The sequence below is a fragment of the Micropterus salmoides genome, unplaced genomic scaffold (assembly GCF_014851395.1).
Source record: "Micropterus salmoides isolate LMB-PRFRI ecotype aquatic unplaced genomic scaffold, ASM1485139v1 Ms_hic_scaffold_18, whole genome shotgun sequence".
NCBI classification, from domain to species: Eukaryota; Metazoa; Chordata; class Actinopteri; order Centrarchiformes; family Centrarchidae; genus Micropterus; species Micropterus salmoides.
In genome coordinates this window covers 19540086-19556594 of record NW_024040928.1, presented here as the reverse complement: position 1 = coordinate 19556594, position 16509 = coordinate 19540086, and the positions used below count along the sequence as shown (strand labels likewise).

General features: G+C 41.2%; 1 protein-coding gene across 9 annotated transcripts in view; it reads left to right on the top strand.

Annotated features, from left to right (window-relative positions):
- The window catches only part of gphnb (gephyrin b), a 107397-nt gene that overhangs the window by 67326 nt on the left and 23562 nt on the right, over nucleotides 1-16509 (top strand). For 5 of the 9 annotated variants that reach the window (XM_038727758.1, XM_038727756.1, XM_038727755.1 and 2 more), the window contains exons 9-10: nucleotides 9965-10006; nucleotides 11855-11929. The exons of 2 other annotated variants lie outside the window; for them this stretch is intronic. In XM_038727758.1, the coding sequence (XP_038583686.1) occupies nucleotides 9965-10006; nucleotides 11855-11929 (117 nt within the window). The remainder of the gene's footprint in view (nucleotides 1-9964; nucleotides 10007-11854; nucleotides 11930-16509) is intronic. 2 more of the 9 variants (XM_038727761.1, XM_038727757.1) reach the window with 1 other exon arrangement.

Genomic DNA, 16509 nt, shown 5'->3' with positions numbered 1-16509 from the left:
TATTTAGTTTTGAACTACTGTCATACCCACTGCCGGCTATTACAAACCCTCAGAACAAAAATAAAAATAATTTTTTAAACATAGTTGTACTAAAACTTGAAAATCTTACTTTTGTCAGTTGATAATATGAGACCACTCAAATTAAGTTTTACTAAATTGTTAATGTGAATTTAAGGCCTAAAATAATAATGCCTTGTTAGCCTGTCTGCTGCCCTTTTCATCTACTCTCCCCTTTCCATCAGCTTGAACCTTGATGCATCTGTCCTAACTTTATATATGCTGTGTGTATTGTAAGCTGTTCCAAACACCCCATCAACTTGACTGATATTTGCATTTATTTTTATTGAAGTATTCAGTGCTCTCCCTCTCTCATGATGCCTTTGCACAAACTCTTTCAGGTGCTGGCTGTGCACCTAGAGGACACTGCCTCACTTTGCACTGGTCTTGTAGCTTTTTTTTTTTTTTGATTAATGACTTGATGTATGACTTTGGAGCCAAGGCCAAGGCTTATGGAAATCAGCTCCTCCTTCTTCACTGGAATGTGGGAAATGAGTCACAGTGCAGTAGCGCAGTTCAGTCCACGTCACTTCCATGACCTTCACCATGGACGTATTGCCATTCTGGTCACTGCCACAAGCCAAAACAAGCATTAGTGTATTTGTGCATTTTAACATGTACTCATGTGTGCACGCTTATATATTAATACATACTAATTAGAAATTCTGTTCTGTGACTGACTCTAACACTATCTACTTTACCAATTCATCTGCAGGTACTGTTTCAACTAATTGATTGCTTAGTCTATAAAATGTCAGAAAATATTAAAACATTTTCTCCACAACGTCTGAACCAATTAATTTACAATGACATGAAACAAAGCAGCAAATCCTCACATTTGAGGAGCTGAAACAAACAGATGTTTGGCATTGTGCTTAAGAAATGGCTTAAACAATAAATAAATAATAAAAATTGTTGATGAATAATTTTCTGAAACATTGACTTAATTATTAAAAAGTGATTATTTGACAAATCATTTCACAGCACTCCTAACAAATGTGATGGTGTCATGGTGTGTGAAACAAGCAAATAAATAAAGATTGCCAATGCTGTTTGACTTAGGCCTGATCTGTACACAGATCACAGAATCATCACTTGCAAATGAGTAGTGACAGAGGATCATTGGCAGAGTGAAGTGATCAGACAGAGGGAGATGAATGATTTATGCCTTGGCTGTATGCGTAAGCGCCGTTCCAATGTCAAATAAGCCAGCTGTAGTGTGAAGGATCAATGATTTACCGCCTGTACGCCAGCTTCGCCTCCTGCAACCCAGAACAGCACAAGAGACATTACTCTGTACTGTACAAAACTTTCATTATAGTGTGCGTATACATGTGTATGTTTTGTGACCCCACTGTCTCCTTGGCCCTGTTTTGAGTTGTAAGAATTCCAGCATCCTTTGCACTATGCTTAATTGCACTGTTTACATGTATGCATGTATATGTACCTGTATCACATCCACCTCCGACATGTACATACTCCTGCATCCTTTGCACTCTGCTCACTGCACTATTTGTCAATATGCCTATATTGTTTTTGTTCATAGTGTGTATATTTGTGTTGTCTACACTGAAGTCTGTGTCTGATTTTATTTTATTTTTATTATTGTGATTTTGTATTTTTGTATGAATAAGCACATCGTGAGCAATGTACAATCCAGAGTCAAATTCCTCAAATGTGTACACATACCTCACAATAAAAGCTGATTCTGATTCTGAGAATGAAGCGGAGAAGGTGTGTTATTCTGGTGTGGCAGTGCTGTCAAGGACCTCTGCTGGGGATTTGGGATTGTTTGTGTGTGTTGTTCATTCAGATGGGTGACAAGTTAAAGGACATTTCTGAATAAATGTGTGGAGAAACATAATGAATGCAAATGCTTCCGTACAGGGCAGGAGGGTTGACTGAATGGTTTGATGATGGATTTCCAGACTGTAAATCAACAAAACACATTAACATTAACACATGCCTCTGTTTGTCCCCATGAATAAATATGACAATAATATCAGGGGAAATAATTTCAGGATACCTGTTACGTACGCATTAATGTGTATTTGTCCATCCATCATCAACCGCTTATCCTGTACAGGGTCGCGGGGTGTATTTGTCCAGTTTTGAAAATAAGATAAAAGGTGGCCAGATTTCAGTTTGAGCCTTGAGTGGAATCCTTGAGCTGTTTTAGTTTGAGGTAGAATAAGGCAAGCAGTGCAGGGAAGGACAGAACCACAGCTTTGTGATATAATTCCCACGTCAAATAGTTAGGATGAATAAATGTGTCAGTCCTTTTTACGCAAGTAAAGTAAAAGTACTACCATTAGTTTGAAAAGCCTGATAACTATCGAACAGTCTTGGTAATCTCTCTTGGTAACATGTCCCTTGTGTATTTTCACAGCACTCATAACAAATGTGATAGTCATGGTGCGTGAAAAAAGCAAATAAAAAATACTAATGTTAATGTGCTAGATTGATTGCATTTAGATATTTTTATGGCTTTTTTTGTTTTTTGTGTGTCTCTTTTGAAACCAAACCTACACGCTTGCACACATTAGAGAGGGTATTAAACATCCACCTTCACAAATCAATAATGTTTGATTAATATGCAAGTGATGTGACTCACTGCGCTATGGCCTTTGCAGAGGCAGAGGTCACCTGATTGTATCCCAGCTGAAGTATTTGGAAGAATGTTGTTTATCCTTTTGTAGGGGACTTGTAGAATCTATGTCATGGCACACGGAAGCTGTTCAGGAGGCTCACGGTAGCCCACCCTCTTAAGATTCAGTGTCTTTTTCCTTTCATGTGTCACCTGTTTAATTGGTAAAGACAGACACAGATGGGGGTTTTTAAGCACTCTGGATGCTGCAGGATCTGAGAAAGACTAAGAATATCACTGAATTTTAGTGCTCTGCCATCTTTTCTGTGTTTATGTGTTGAGTGAGTGTGTGTGTTGTGTACTGGATGGTTTTGTTGCTCTGCTGAGATGAGGACATCGTGGCCTGGCGCAGTGTTACGTTCCAGCACTGTTTTACAGCTTGTGTCATCATTACTTACAGGTTTATTCCCCTGTGGAAACAATAGATAGGACTTTTTATATGCCTTTTTGCTCTACTGAAATTATTCACGTTTGGCTTTACCTGACAGTATTGACCGCTTGTGTGTCTGTTGGCGTCTGTTTGTCCCCGGCAAAGCAGCAGTTCTACGAGATATGTGTTATTGTCCTCCTCCAGTGCGGTAAGGCTCATAAAAGTGACTCCTCATCTCCTGGCCCAGCTAGAGGATTTATTATGGAGTGAGTGAGAAAGAAAGGCGAGAAAGCGAAGGAGAGAAGGAACAGAGTGGGAGGGAGTGAACGAGAGAGAAAGGGACGGAGAGGTAATGAGTCAGAGAGGACAAGGGACTGAAAGAGAGTGGGAGGTGCAGGGGAGATGGATGTAAATGAAAATGAAGGAAACTAACACACAGGAAACGGAGGACAGTTTGGCTAGCTAGGCCTGCTCTGCACATCCTGTCTCTCTGTGTGTTTGTTTGTCTGTCTGTGTCCATCTCTGAGGGCAACTCCGGCAGCTTACCTCATATCAACCTCGGCCTGGCCGTTCTCCACCACCCTTGATGCAATCATCTCAAATCAGTGTGAAAACGACAGAAGGAGAGGCAGCGTGTCAAGGGAAGACGAGAGAGAGAGTGAGGGTCGGCAGGGAGAAAGAGTCACATTGGTCATTTCCCCGCAACAGAAACGGGAAGCTCATGGGAAACAAACACACACATACTCACACTGACATGAGCACACACAGACTTCAATCATGTGTGTATGATTTAGCACAGCACCGTATGTGCAGTTGTATACCCTCCTCCTCCTCCTCCTCCTCTTTCTCCTCCTCCTCATTGTCTCTTTGGCTGTTGCATTTCCTTGCTGCTCTTTCGCTCTCTTGTGCGCCCTTCTCACTCCAGCCTTCCCTTCTTATCGCTCCCTCTCTCTCTTTCCCACTTACTCTCTTGCTCACTCTTCCTCGCTCAACCTCTCACAGTTAGTGAGTGTGTAAAAGTGTGTGTGTGTGTGTGTGTGTGTGTGTGTGTTCTTGTGTGCATGTGTCGGGGAGCTCATTGTGTTCCGACTCCAGGCAGAAGATGGTAAGTAATGTCTTTCCTCCTGCATATCTGAGAGAATGTTTACAGGTTTTGAGTTGTGTGTGTGTGTGTTTGTGTGTGAGTGTGTATGCAGAAGTAATTTGTGGACGTGTTTAACAAGTGAAGGATTTTGTATTATTAGCTGAGTGGAAATGGGGATGGATTCCTTGCCTGTACAGTGTGTGTTGTAAATATAATTTGTGCTCTTGCATACATATTTGTGCATGTGTGTGCTGCTGCTAATGATGATGATGATGAGGATGATGATGCCTGAAGGAGGTACACTGTCAGGCCATGAATGAGTTAAGGGGGTTAAAGGGTAATGTAGTGATGGGACTGTTGACTAGCTTAAACTAGCAGAGGAGCTGCAGGACAAGAAGAGGAGGAAAAGGAGGGAGGATGAAGTGGCATATGTGCCTAACATTGTGGCCATCGTGTTTCTGCACGTGGTGGACTTTACATATATACATAAAAAAAGATGTGAGCATGAGCGAGACAGTGTAGCAAACTCACACAGGACTCCACACTCCATCACTGCAAGTCAAGCACTCTGCCTGTCATCTTCCCAGAAACCGAAGTCACTCCATCTACATTTCCCTTCCTTATTTAGCTGCTGCTTTTATCCAGAACACCTTACAGTAAAAAGGAATAAGACGCCGCTTGATCCTGATTCCAGCGCTGTGATTCCTTGTCCCTGGAGTTATCATGTGCCTCCCTCCAGTCACCAACATAGCAGCTTAGCTGGAGCACTACTGTAAATGGAAATGAGGGCAGTATGGATGACGAAGTGCGGAAGCAGCACCTTCAAAATCCATGACGGCTTTAAACAGCTGACACGGAGAAGCAGCATGATATTGATGTAGCTGTGGAGACAGCAATATGTCAGGTACAGCGATAGATGTGCAGCTTCATCGATGCTATGTTACCCAAAGGTTCCCACAGTGTGAGAAGAATTGATAGTTAATGCCTTTTTTTTTCCTGTTTGCACTACAAAGTTGTTGATTCCTGCTGTTTACACAGACACCAAAGAATGGATAATGTTAGGACAGGCCAACAAAATTTAAAATGCTATGTTTGGAAACAATAATGATTTAGTCAGTGTTCTGCAATATTGACATTTGGGAAATATGTATGCTCATTTGCTCTTTTTCTGAGAGAATATGTAAAATAAATACCTCTATCATGTCTGTATTATATAAATGTGAAGCTATGGCCAGCACCAGGTTAGCTTAGCTTAGCACAAAAATTGAAACAGCTCACCTGGCTCTAGTAACAAAGGTGACAAAATACACCTCTAAAGCGCACTTTACAGACACCTTTTGCCAGTCTTGTGCTAGCGGTAGCATTTACTATAATCTTTTTTTTTTATTTAACTTTTAATTAACAAGATGATCTCATTGAGATTTAAAACCTCTTTTTCAAGAGAGACCTGGCTAAAACTGCAGCATATTGACAGAGCACAGTTACAGATATGGACACCACATGATAGTGGTTTCAATCTTCATTCAATCATCAACTCTCACCAAGAAAACGAATATGTGAATTTCCAAAATGTATTAGTGTAGTCAAAAAAAGTGACAAAAATCTGCTGTTGCAGTACAAATATTTCAACCGGTTTCTTGTTGAAATCAGTTTGTTTTGAGGATTTTCAAGTGTCTGTATGTTGAAATTAGACTGAACAACACATGTTGCTGCATTAGAATTAAGGAAAGATTTTAATTGAAAATACACAAAGCAAGTTGACTGGCGATGGAGACAGTGTATAATATTCTTACAGCACTAACAGATTTTTTGTACTTTTTGTTTTAAGAACAAGAAAACACAGAATTACTTTGTAGGGAGATTTTTGCAGTGTACTGCTCTTTTCCCTTTTCTGAAAATCTGCTTAGTCCCATCTTTACATGGCCTGGGGGGGGAATAGAAACATGTATGTCAAACTGCAGCCTATATCCTCCTCTCTGTTAGCAAAAGAGACAACTGATTAATGTACACACACTCAGTCCCCTTCCTTACTTTATTTGGCACATAGCACTCATAGACCATTTGGGTCAAATTGCTTAAGGCTTGAAGTCAAAATCACTTCAGCCGAGTCCAGTGTTCTTGCTCATGTGTACAGAGAGTTTGTACAATTTGGGATTTTTATTTATTTATTTATTTATTTGTAATTAAGATAAATACTGTAAATATCTACTAGTACAGTGTGTTTGCTTCAATACACATGCATTACAAACATGCATCTGTACGTGTGAAGCTTGCATTGTATGCGATATTATGTTTGTCTCGAGTTACTCACGCCTGCTGACTCTGAGAGTTTGCCTTGAGGGCGATGGAGAGAGAAAGGAAAGAGTACAAGAAAGCTTTCAAACAGGGAGACAGAAAGAGAGAGACTAACAGACAGACTGAGCAGAGGGGGAGAAGACAGACAGGAAATGAAAGGCGGTAAGAGGAATGGATGCAACTGTCTCACCAGCTGTACTGAGCGTGCTCATTCACCATGTGGGCTGCTGATGAGAAGCGGGGGAAACTGGTGAGCAGCATAACACGGGCCTGTCAAATCAGCTGTGTTAGCTCTCACTCTCCGCCACGCTGGCAACTCACTCAATAGCTCATTATTTTCTAATACATGCAGACACAGAGAAGGCCATAGGAGAGCAGTGATAAATGAACGGAGCTAGATGAAGGAGCACACAGCACACGCTTGTGGTCAGCTTGGAAGTTGGCTTTTCCAGTGTGGATTCTTTCTCACCGTTATTTATTCACAGAAGAGCCACTGGAGTGCAAGTTTTTGTTTTTCAATAACTTGCCATTTTGAAAATGCAAGCACAAAACTCCTGATCAGGGGTGGTGATGGCGCAATGAATAAAACACATGCCTTTGGTGTGAGCGACCCAGGTTCAATCCCGCACTGTGACCCATCCACCAATGTGTCCCTGAGCAAGACACTTTACCCCTCGTTGCTCCAGAGGTGTGCGACCTCTGACATATATAGCAATTGTAAGTCACTTTGGATAAAATATAAATGAATAATGTAATCAGTTTAAAGCGATGACAGCATGAAGGCTTAATTTGACAAGTACAGACAGCAGCTCCTCAGAATAGCTGCACAGTCAGATGAAACTGAAGAAGATTCAAACTGAATCTATAATTCAGTTTAAATAGGAGGAAAGTGTAATCTAATAAAATATATTTATGACTGTGAATGTGTTACATAGTAGTTTTGTATGTCAAGGCATGTAAGATAACTGGGTGATCAGGGTTAGGGAGTAACGGATTATATGTAACAGCGTTATGTAATCAGGATACAAAAAAAACTAACTGTATTCCGTTGCAGTACAATAAATAAAGACTCCATCATATTACCAGTACATTTTGTAAAAACAGGGATTACACATAGGGATTACTTACTTCTGTAGCCTTTATGTGCGTGTTTCCTGTAAAAACACAAAGCTAGGGAGGAACGTGATGCAGAAATTGATTGGCGCTTACAGTAGCCAGTAATTAAAAAAGTTGTGTTTTTGTACAGTAATCAGTCTACGGTGGGGCACAGTCGGCCGGACTGGACACTAAATTAATACAGGCCCCCAAGTGCAGGATGAGTCATCAACATTTTTAAATTGTTTTCCAGGAAATGACACAATCTTAATTATCATCAAGAATACCTACAAAACATATTTTTTGTCATTGATGGCTGATAGATACTGCCATGTTGGTGACAGATAAGGAATATCATATAAAAACATTTAAACATTGCTTTTGAATTCATGGGAATGGGAGATTTTCTCTAAAAATACACTGAGCAAAGAACGCAACGTAATACTCTCTTGTTACATTGCATTTATTCATTTAGCTGACGCTTTTATCCCTAAGCGACTTACAATTGCTGTATATGTCAGAGGTCGCACGCCTCTGGATTAATAGTAACTGTCCTGGATTACATTTTTAAAGTAATCCTCACAACCCTCTGGGTGATGTGGGTAGACACAAAGCTTCCTTCCTTTGTCAATGCCAATTTAAGGAAAATTCTGGTCCACCTCTCATAAGTTTTAGTTACAACTTTGACACCCCACACTGTGGTGATAACTAGTACTTTGATCATTTGATGAATACTATACTTGCTTGATGATAATTTCACAATACTTCAGTTTGGAATTCGGATTATGTCAGCATCAAGAGGTCTTCTTCTTCAGTATCTTAATAGTGTGGGATGGGAGTGGAGAGGACAAAAAGGTTCATTCAGTTTTGGTGTATTGAGCTTTCTTTTAACAGAGTGCTACCTTGCTGCTATGGTATTTAGGAGATCCTTGTGTTGTTCACTCCCGAGTTTCAATTTGTAACCTCCTGTGGTTTCCTGCCAATGTCCATTATCTGAGCAGTGAGCTTGATGAGGGCAACCACTGTGAATCTACAGCATTTCAATTAGGAGGGATGGGATGCTCATCTCCTTGACAGCCCCACTTTAAAAGGCAATTTATTATGTAATCTAAAATGTTCTGTTTCATGAGGAAAGGTCGGGAATTATCTAATGACTTTAGTAGTAATTGATAGTGAGCTTGGCTTCAATGCTGGCCATCATTTTGTCAGGAATAGATGTGATATTTTCAAATGGATCTCCCAGTGATATGTCATTTCTGAGCTGAAAGGCTCTTGGACCATCAAAAACCTCTGCCAATGCAGATGGCTGTGTTTGTGTTTTGTTTTCGTTTCTGATATTTTGACAAAATACCACATGAATGAAATGCTGTTCAGCCGCTGTCTTGGACATAGTGAATGACTCTCCCGCCAGTAAATGAACAGCATAATGGCTTTAGCTCATAACCTCCTTCCAACCTCATTAATGCAGGTAATAAAAGTCTGCATGTGCCTTTTAGTGGAAGCATTGTTGTTAAACGTGCCTTACCACAACATGAGTGGAAATGCTCCAACTATGGCAGACCCCAGTAGGGCAGTAATAGGTGATACTTTTGGGTAGTAAGTAGTAGTATAGTAGTAGTAGAAATAAATTGCAATTTACTGACTCATGTGATTTCTGGTTTACGTGTTGTGTTAGATGTCTACTATGTGCAACGTAATGGGAAGAGTGGATATTAAGTTGGAGATATTCTGCATTGATAGCATGGGCTTACTTAGAGTACTGTGTTGTAGTGAGGCCTGCATCAGTTACAATTGATCTGGATTTGTGGGATCTTTAAAACCATTTGAAAAATATACAATTGACGGTCAGTGTATGATCTAACATAGTGGTGAATGTTTTTGGAAAACTGTTAGCACTGTGATGTCTTTTTTTCAAGCAGCAAGTAAAAGTAGACTGCTTATAAGTTCATTTTGTTTTTAAACTGTAAACAAGAGAGCATGGTAACACACAATCTGTCTTCAAGACTGAAACATTTCTGCATCCTGGAGTATGTATATAAACAGACACACTTGGCAAATAAATGATACACGTAAATTTAACTGCATTTGTCAAGATGAAAAATTTATGTTGTGAAACTTGTTTTCCTATTGTTCTAGTAGGGAGTGACTCTCCATGTAACTCCTACCTGCTGTCCTGACCTTTCCTGTCCTGACCTGTCCAATCCTGTCCTGTCCTGTTCTGTCCATCATGCCTTTGGCTTGCCTTGGCCCACCCGAGACAGTCACACAGAGACCTGTCACACAGATGTCCTTCTTAAAGACAGAGGGCGCTGTCTGCTGCACCCATCAGTCTCTGTGTGCCTCTATCCCCTGCTCAACCCAGCTTTGGCTCTGTTAACCCTCTTCTCTTCTCCCCTCCTCTCTCTCGCGGCACCAGGCGCGGCTCCCCTCCTGTTCATCTACCCTAAGCATTGCTGAGGTACTCCTGCATGGGTTTTAATGCATCGTTACAGCCGTTATCATGGCATCGGTTTCTACTCCCTCCATCTCCTCTGACTTCTTGCCTGGCATGATTGCTTCCCCACTAAACTTCCCATCCTTTCCCGTGTGTGTGTGTGTGTGTGTGTGTGTGTGTGTGTGTGCGCTGCCCCGCCTGCTGCCCTCCTGCTGTCTCTCTGTGGTCTACACACTGCCCACAATCTTTTCTGTTCCTCCACTTTGTTTGTGCGTGGATGTGGTCTTGTTGTGTTTTTCTTCTGATTTTGTCTTGTAGTAATGATGGTTCTGTTGCCCTCATTCTGGCACACGTACTGTATCTAACCCTCGCCTTGTTTCCACACTTACACACACCTCCAAAATAAACAAACCTCCATCACTTGGCATATTCCTCAGCTGCGTTTCAACCTCAGAACTGAAGTTGAAAGATGCTTGAATTATGTATTTGAATGAAAGTGATATTGCTTGCACAAACAAATTGGGTTTCTCTCCCTCTGTGTGCACACCTCAGTCCCTTTAACACTCACACATGCAGCAGCTTGTAACAGAGAAAATGCCCGGTAAATGTGCCGTAAGCCTTGGCAGCTCTCCAGTGCTTGCTACTCTGGTCAGTGCCCAATGACTCTGATCTGTAAGTGATAAAGACATGGCCATGCAAGGGCATGGAAGAGTGCTGACACTTGTCCAATATAATCTCAGAATCCATTGATTATCTGTAATTGGGCAGTAATGAAATCTGGACAAGAGTTTGGAAGCAGGCTTAAAAACATAATGTCCTTCGTAAAGGTGAGGTGAGGTAATGTTCAGTTTAATTTAATTTCTATCACATATGTTTTAAGATAATTGATCATTTATTTCTAAATAGAAAATATGCAGAATTTTTTTTATTTTTCCAAAAGGCAATTACTGTCTTGTGTACATAAACAGGTTGTGCTGTAAGTACATTACTTGTAACATGTTTGAAGGCATGATCAATACATATATAATACAATATGTTTTGCCAATTTTATCTTTTCACACGTTTTCGTATTGCCATGTGTGACAGCCATAAGTAACAACAAACTAACATCGATTGATCTGTACTGCTATCTGATTTTTAAAAAACTCTCAAACATTAATCAAGTATTGGTCAGGCTGGATTTTCAGTGCCATGACACATGTTTTGAAATAACTTTTTTATTTTCCTGATTCTGGATATAAATCAAAATGGCAAAATTCCCAAAATTGCCTCTTTTCCAATTTACTGTTCTCTTAGCAGTACAATTTAAAGTTCAATACCCAACAGATCACTGTTACTGGATAACGCAGTGCCTTCACTTGTAATCTGTATCGCTCCTCTAAGATGGTCCCATGTTGCCAGACAGAGGTCTTGGGTACGGCCAGGAGTCAAGCACTCACTTGGGTTCACTTCTTAACTTCCACTTGCACACACACTAATAGAGGGATGTGTCCACAGTAGCAGCACTACACTGGAACTGTTGTCAAATCCGATGAACTGGTTATGTTCTTCATCCATCTTTGGTTTTCTTGTCTTGTTGGTGGTTAGTGTTTTCTAGTGAGTTGTTTGCCACATATTTTTATTTTCAAATGTCCTTTGATCCGATTGCAGAATGTGTGTCAGGTTAGTACTGGCTTAGTTCTGGCATGTGTGTGTGCTTTCGGTGCGTTTGTGTGCAAAATGAAAAGACTGCGTGAGCAACTGTGTTTTAAAAGCGCCACTAACTGATATGTTTTGCTGATCAGAGTGGGTGTGCATGCTTGTTTCCTGCACTTGTGTGAGAGAGAGTGTGTGTGGCATGAAGCTGAGTGACTATCCTGTGGCTTCCCCCAGGCCTCACGGAGAGAATTCAGGGCTCACCTGGATGAGGTCATCACGCTCAAGTCAAGGTACTCTACCTTGGACCAGGTAAACCCGCTAACCTTCTACCAACCTCTTATCTACCGGCATGCAGGCCACTGGCATCCCACATAGCACCTAACCACACTAGTGACACACGTCACCACATGGACACAGGCAGGGAGGCAGCTGAGGAAGAGAGACACACACATTTTAGACAAGATCGCACTGGGCATCCCCTTTCTGTAGCATGTAGCTTTGAAACAGGTTAGCAAACCTGGTTTCATTCTTTGTTGATACTCCAAAAACAACAAATATTATATACACAATATATGGTGGCATATGTTAAGCTGCAGTGGAAGAAATAAGAGAAACAAAAGTTAAAATCCAGAGAAGTGAAGATGTCACAGTGCAAAATATCAAGGCAGGGTGATACTAGTAGTGTAGACCCCATAGACCCCATTTACATGTGTTATTAGCATGTGATTTGTGTCTGGATATCTTAGGCATTGAAATTGGAATGCCAACAGATTGTCAAGACCACTTTTTTAGATGATCTGGCTCGCATTGTGATGGGATCTCAGCCAGGTGTGAATGAAGTCTGTGCATCAAGTCCCTGCAAACATATTTTCTCAATCCACTTCTCACTGTGAGCGAGGGGGACACACATGACCACATAGTTTATTTTAGGTAATGTTAACGGTTTAAATTATTTCACGTTAGAGATTTCTGTATGTGCTGTGTCTTCAGTGCTCTTCTCACTGGTTTGAGGTGGGCAGGGCTCAGCTGGAAAATGTTAAATTATATGTATGTTGCCAGCAATGTTGAACCACACCCACACAGTCCTGATGCAACAGATTAGCTGAGGTTTCGGGTGTTAAACACTAATACTGTAGGAGTTTTTTCATTAGCTTAAATTGATTGTTGCTTATTTCCTCAATAATATTTAATGTGATAGGGAAATACTTTTGAAACCATGTTTATAGAGGCTTTAAGAAAAAAATGTACCCAACAAGCTGAAAGGTCACCTCTTGTATAAAGCTATAAACGACCCCTTCCGAAGGAAAATTACGTAGGGCCCATACTACAGGATCCCTCCCACTGACCTGGAACATCTCGCGTTTGTTCTACCTAAACTGCATATTGAGATCAGATCACAATGTTAGCAAAATTGAGATAAGAAGAACGCTTATTGATAACCAAGGCCAGTGAGCTGATATTATTAGATCGCATGTTAATACCAGGTGTAAATGGGGTCTTAGTCTTGATTTTGCAAACACAAACATACATTTTTTTTTACACTTCCCCATATAACAGATTTCCACGGGGAGGGGTGAGGTGTGTACTGTGTAGGTCATTCGGAGATAGGTTTTCAAGTTAGTGTGGTGACACACATGGCTTATTGTGGGCGAAAAAAACAAAGTTAACCATAAAAGGCAAAGAAATAAAGCAGAAATAAATTAATTTGGACAATGTTGCCCCTCTAGAAGTTTCCCTGTGTATCACCAGCTTTAGTGGTCAGCAGCATTTTTCCCCATTGCCTCTCTCTCTCCACCAGCACTCATCCTCTCTCATTCATCACCCATCTGGTCTTTTGACATGACTTGTGTATCAGTGGCTGGTGATGTTGTAGTGTTTCGTTGTTGCGGAGTGTATGATTGTATCTGTGTGTAAGTACCGGGTGTGAATCTGAGCGTGAGTGTGTCAGGGTTTTGGTCTATTGATAAGCCCAAGAGAAGCCAAGAGTGCAGTCAGTGGAGAGCTGATGCCTTCACTATAACACTTCCTCGCAGGTGTGTCACTTCCCGCTGTCGTTTCTCCCCCTCAGGCTCTTGCCTCCACTCCCCAGGGAGGAGGACTTAGCTCTGGATTGCCACTGTAGCATTTTGTCCTGTCCTCTACCACACTGTCGTTATCAATCCAGTGTTTTGTCCTCTGCTCCATCTCTCTCCCTCTCTTGCCCTTTCCCATGGGGCGAGGCAGCTGAAGCCGGATGAAACGAGCCTCCCTGCCCTGTCACAGCCCTCTCCTCGTCACGGCGGATGGATAAATCTTCCCCGTTTTGCATAATTTGTTTGACAGCTCCTTTGTTTTTGCTGAGCTCAGCACCGCGGCGGTTACATCCCATCATTTTCTGGAGCATCTCCTCAGCCGGTTGGTTATTGGCCCCATCGATTTTCACCAGGCAGCTCACAGCCCCCAGAGCCACGTGTCTCGCTGACCTGGCCACACTCACTATTCTGTGTCCGTAGACGACACCACCTCCAATCGCTCCCCAGCCGATTGATCTTCCTGGCAGATCTCCATGACAACCTGTCGTCAGGCTGTTTCCTTGGCGACGATAGGGTTGGCGGGTAGAGTGATTAGTGTTTCTGGCATGAAGGCCACTGTGTTTTTTTTGTTTTTTTTTTGTGTGTGTCTGCATTCCCAGCATACTGCAACGTGCCATTAAGACAACTGAAAGTGTCGTTGTCAAGCCCAAATCCTCAGACACACACACTCACGCAGATACGTATGGCTTTCAGTGACTTTATTTTGATTTTAATTCATATATTTTTGCTTATTATAGGAGTTTCTGTTTCTGTTAAACCTGTTCTCTTTGTGTTTGTGGGTATGAGGTGTGCTTGTTAACATTTGCATCCCTCATATGAGCTCATTCTCTTCTCTCACTTGGTCAGTTTCTCATCAGGAACGGGGGATTGCAGTGGAGGGTAGATTAGAAAGATTGTGAGAGTGTTTGACAGTCTGCCTTTTCGGCCCAACCTCACCCCCCCACCATATGTCCAACATCTCATTCTGCTTCTGCACTCATTCTCCACATATCCTTCTCACTTCCTAACTCACCCCAACCCCCTGTAGCTTTTCCACTGTGTTCATCTCCATATGCAAAGCCCCCCCCTCCCCCCCCCCATGGCTCTCTGATGGTATGATCTTTTCTACTTAACTATTTTTTGCCATACTGAGGTCCTGTTTTCCACCGGTGTCAATCATAGTGTTATCATTCCACACTGCATCAAGGTATTTTAGCTGTTTCTTAGGGAACAGTGACTGTATATGTACTGCATTAACCCTAGCTGCAAGATAGATTATTGATACATTACTATAAAGGCGTATGTGAAAAAGGATTAAGAGGTAGAAAACGTGTGATTCCTGTGGTTTGTCTGTGTGTGTAAAGAGACTAGATAGGTAGTGAGATTCTGATGTAATTGTTCTGCGTTAATCGTGTCATTTTTATTTTTTTTTAGATGTCTTTTGCAGTTCTTTTAAAGCAAGGCACACCTTGTACGAAAATGTCCTAGCTGTCGCTCGTTAGTTTTCATATGTGCTTTTCAATGTCTGCAAGTTTGATCTGTGTCTTGCTGTAGGTGTATTTAGCTCCCTTAATCCCCACCTTTGTCTTTTTTCTGTCTTTTTTTTTCATCATACTTCTCCCTCTCTCTATATGAGGGGCTGTACAGTTGTGGCAAATATCTCCTAGCAACCACAGCTGGCGCCATCATGGAGATCCAATGGAAAATAGGCTGTATACAAAAATCTGTCAGAAAAAAAACAAGTAAGCTAAAAGAACAGATACAGTTGCAGATTTTAAAATCAGTACCATATTCATACACATATACCTGCTGCACATGTGGTTCATTGAGATCAATTTTAATAATGTTGTGAGGAGTTAGAAATGGTATATTTGTGTGACACAGTAAACTGTCTATTTCTCATCCTTCTGGATTTTGTCTCTACTCAGATGCAAAAGAGTTGTAGCTCGAGAAGAGTAAACTCAATTAACAGCAACAACCTTTTTGGTCTTGAATAGCTAGCTCAAAATTTTTATTTAAATAAGCAACGTTGCTGTTATTATACAACTACTAGATGATGCATTGCTTCTGATAAATGTGTTAGCTAGTGCTCAAATCAAAGTTAAAGATTTCATTTACCAGGACTGTAATATGTAGTTGGTCAGTCCATGTACTTGACAACTTATTCGCCCGCTACTACTAATATCACAATGGTTTGTTTGCCTCTCAGTATGAATTATCTACCCTGTCTGTGGCACTACTAAGTGGCAGTACTAAGTAAACATAAATATAAAGTTAATTCAAAAAAAGGCTAGGACGTTGTATGTAGGACTAGAATAAACTACTGTGGGGGGGGGGGGGGCTGTCTCCATGCCAGCTTGCTCACTGAGTGACAGCACACCACACTAGGCCCAGCACAGCACACCCGTCATAACTGCCGTCGTTAAAGTAGTGAATTCCCCTGTGTGATTTTACGCAGATCATTGTTTATTATGTGTCTGGTAACAACTATAACCGTACACCCATGATGAAGTGTGATTTGCTTGAATATGCTGGACTGTTCAAAAAAGTCGATGCCTGATGGAATGTGATTGTATTGCAGAATCAAATAAAGTATAAAAATGTGTGTGTTCGTGGTAGTGTAGGAACATGTCACCCTGTGCAACAATTTAGCTCACTGTTTATTTTTTAATAGTTTTTGGACAACAACAGAGCTGTATGGCACTGAGGAATCAGCTCTGTCAGGTTTTGGCTACAGAGGCAAGACTTTTTAGAAGCATTGGTTCATTGTTGGTGTTTCATGGGATTTGTTGACTTTAAAAATAACAGAATATCACCAGGTTTATTGTTTAAGAATGA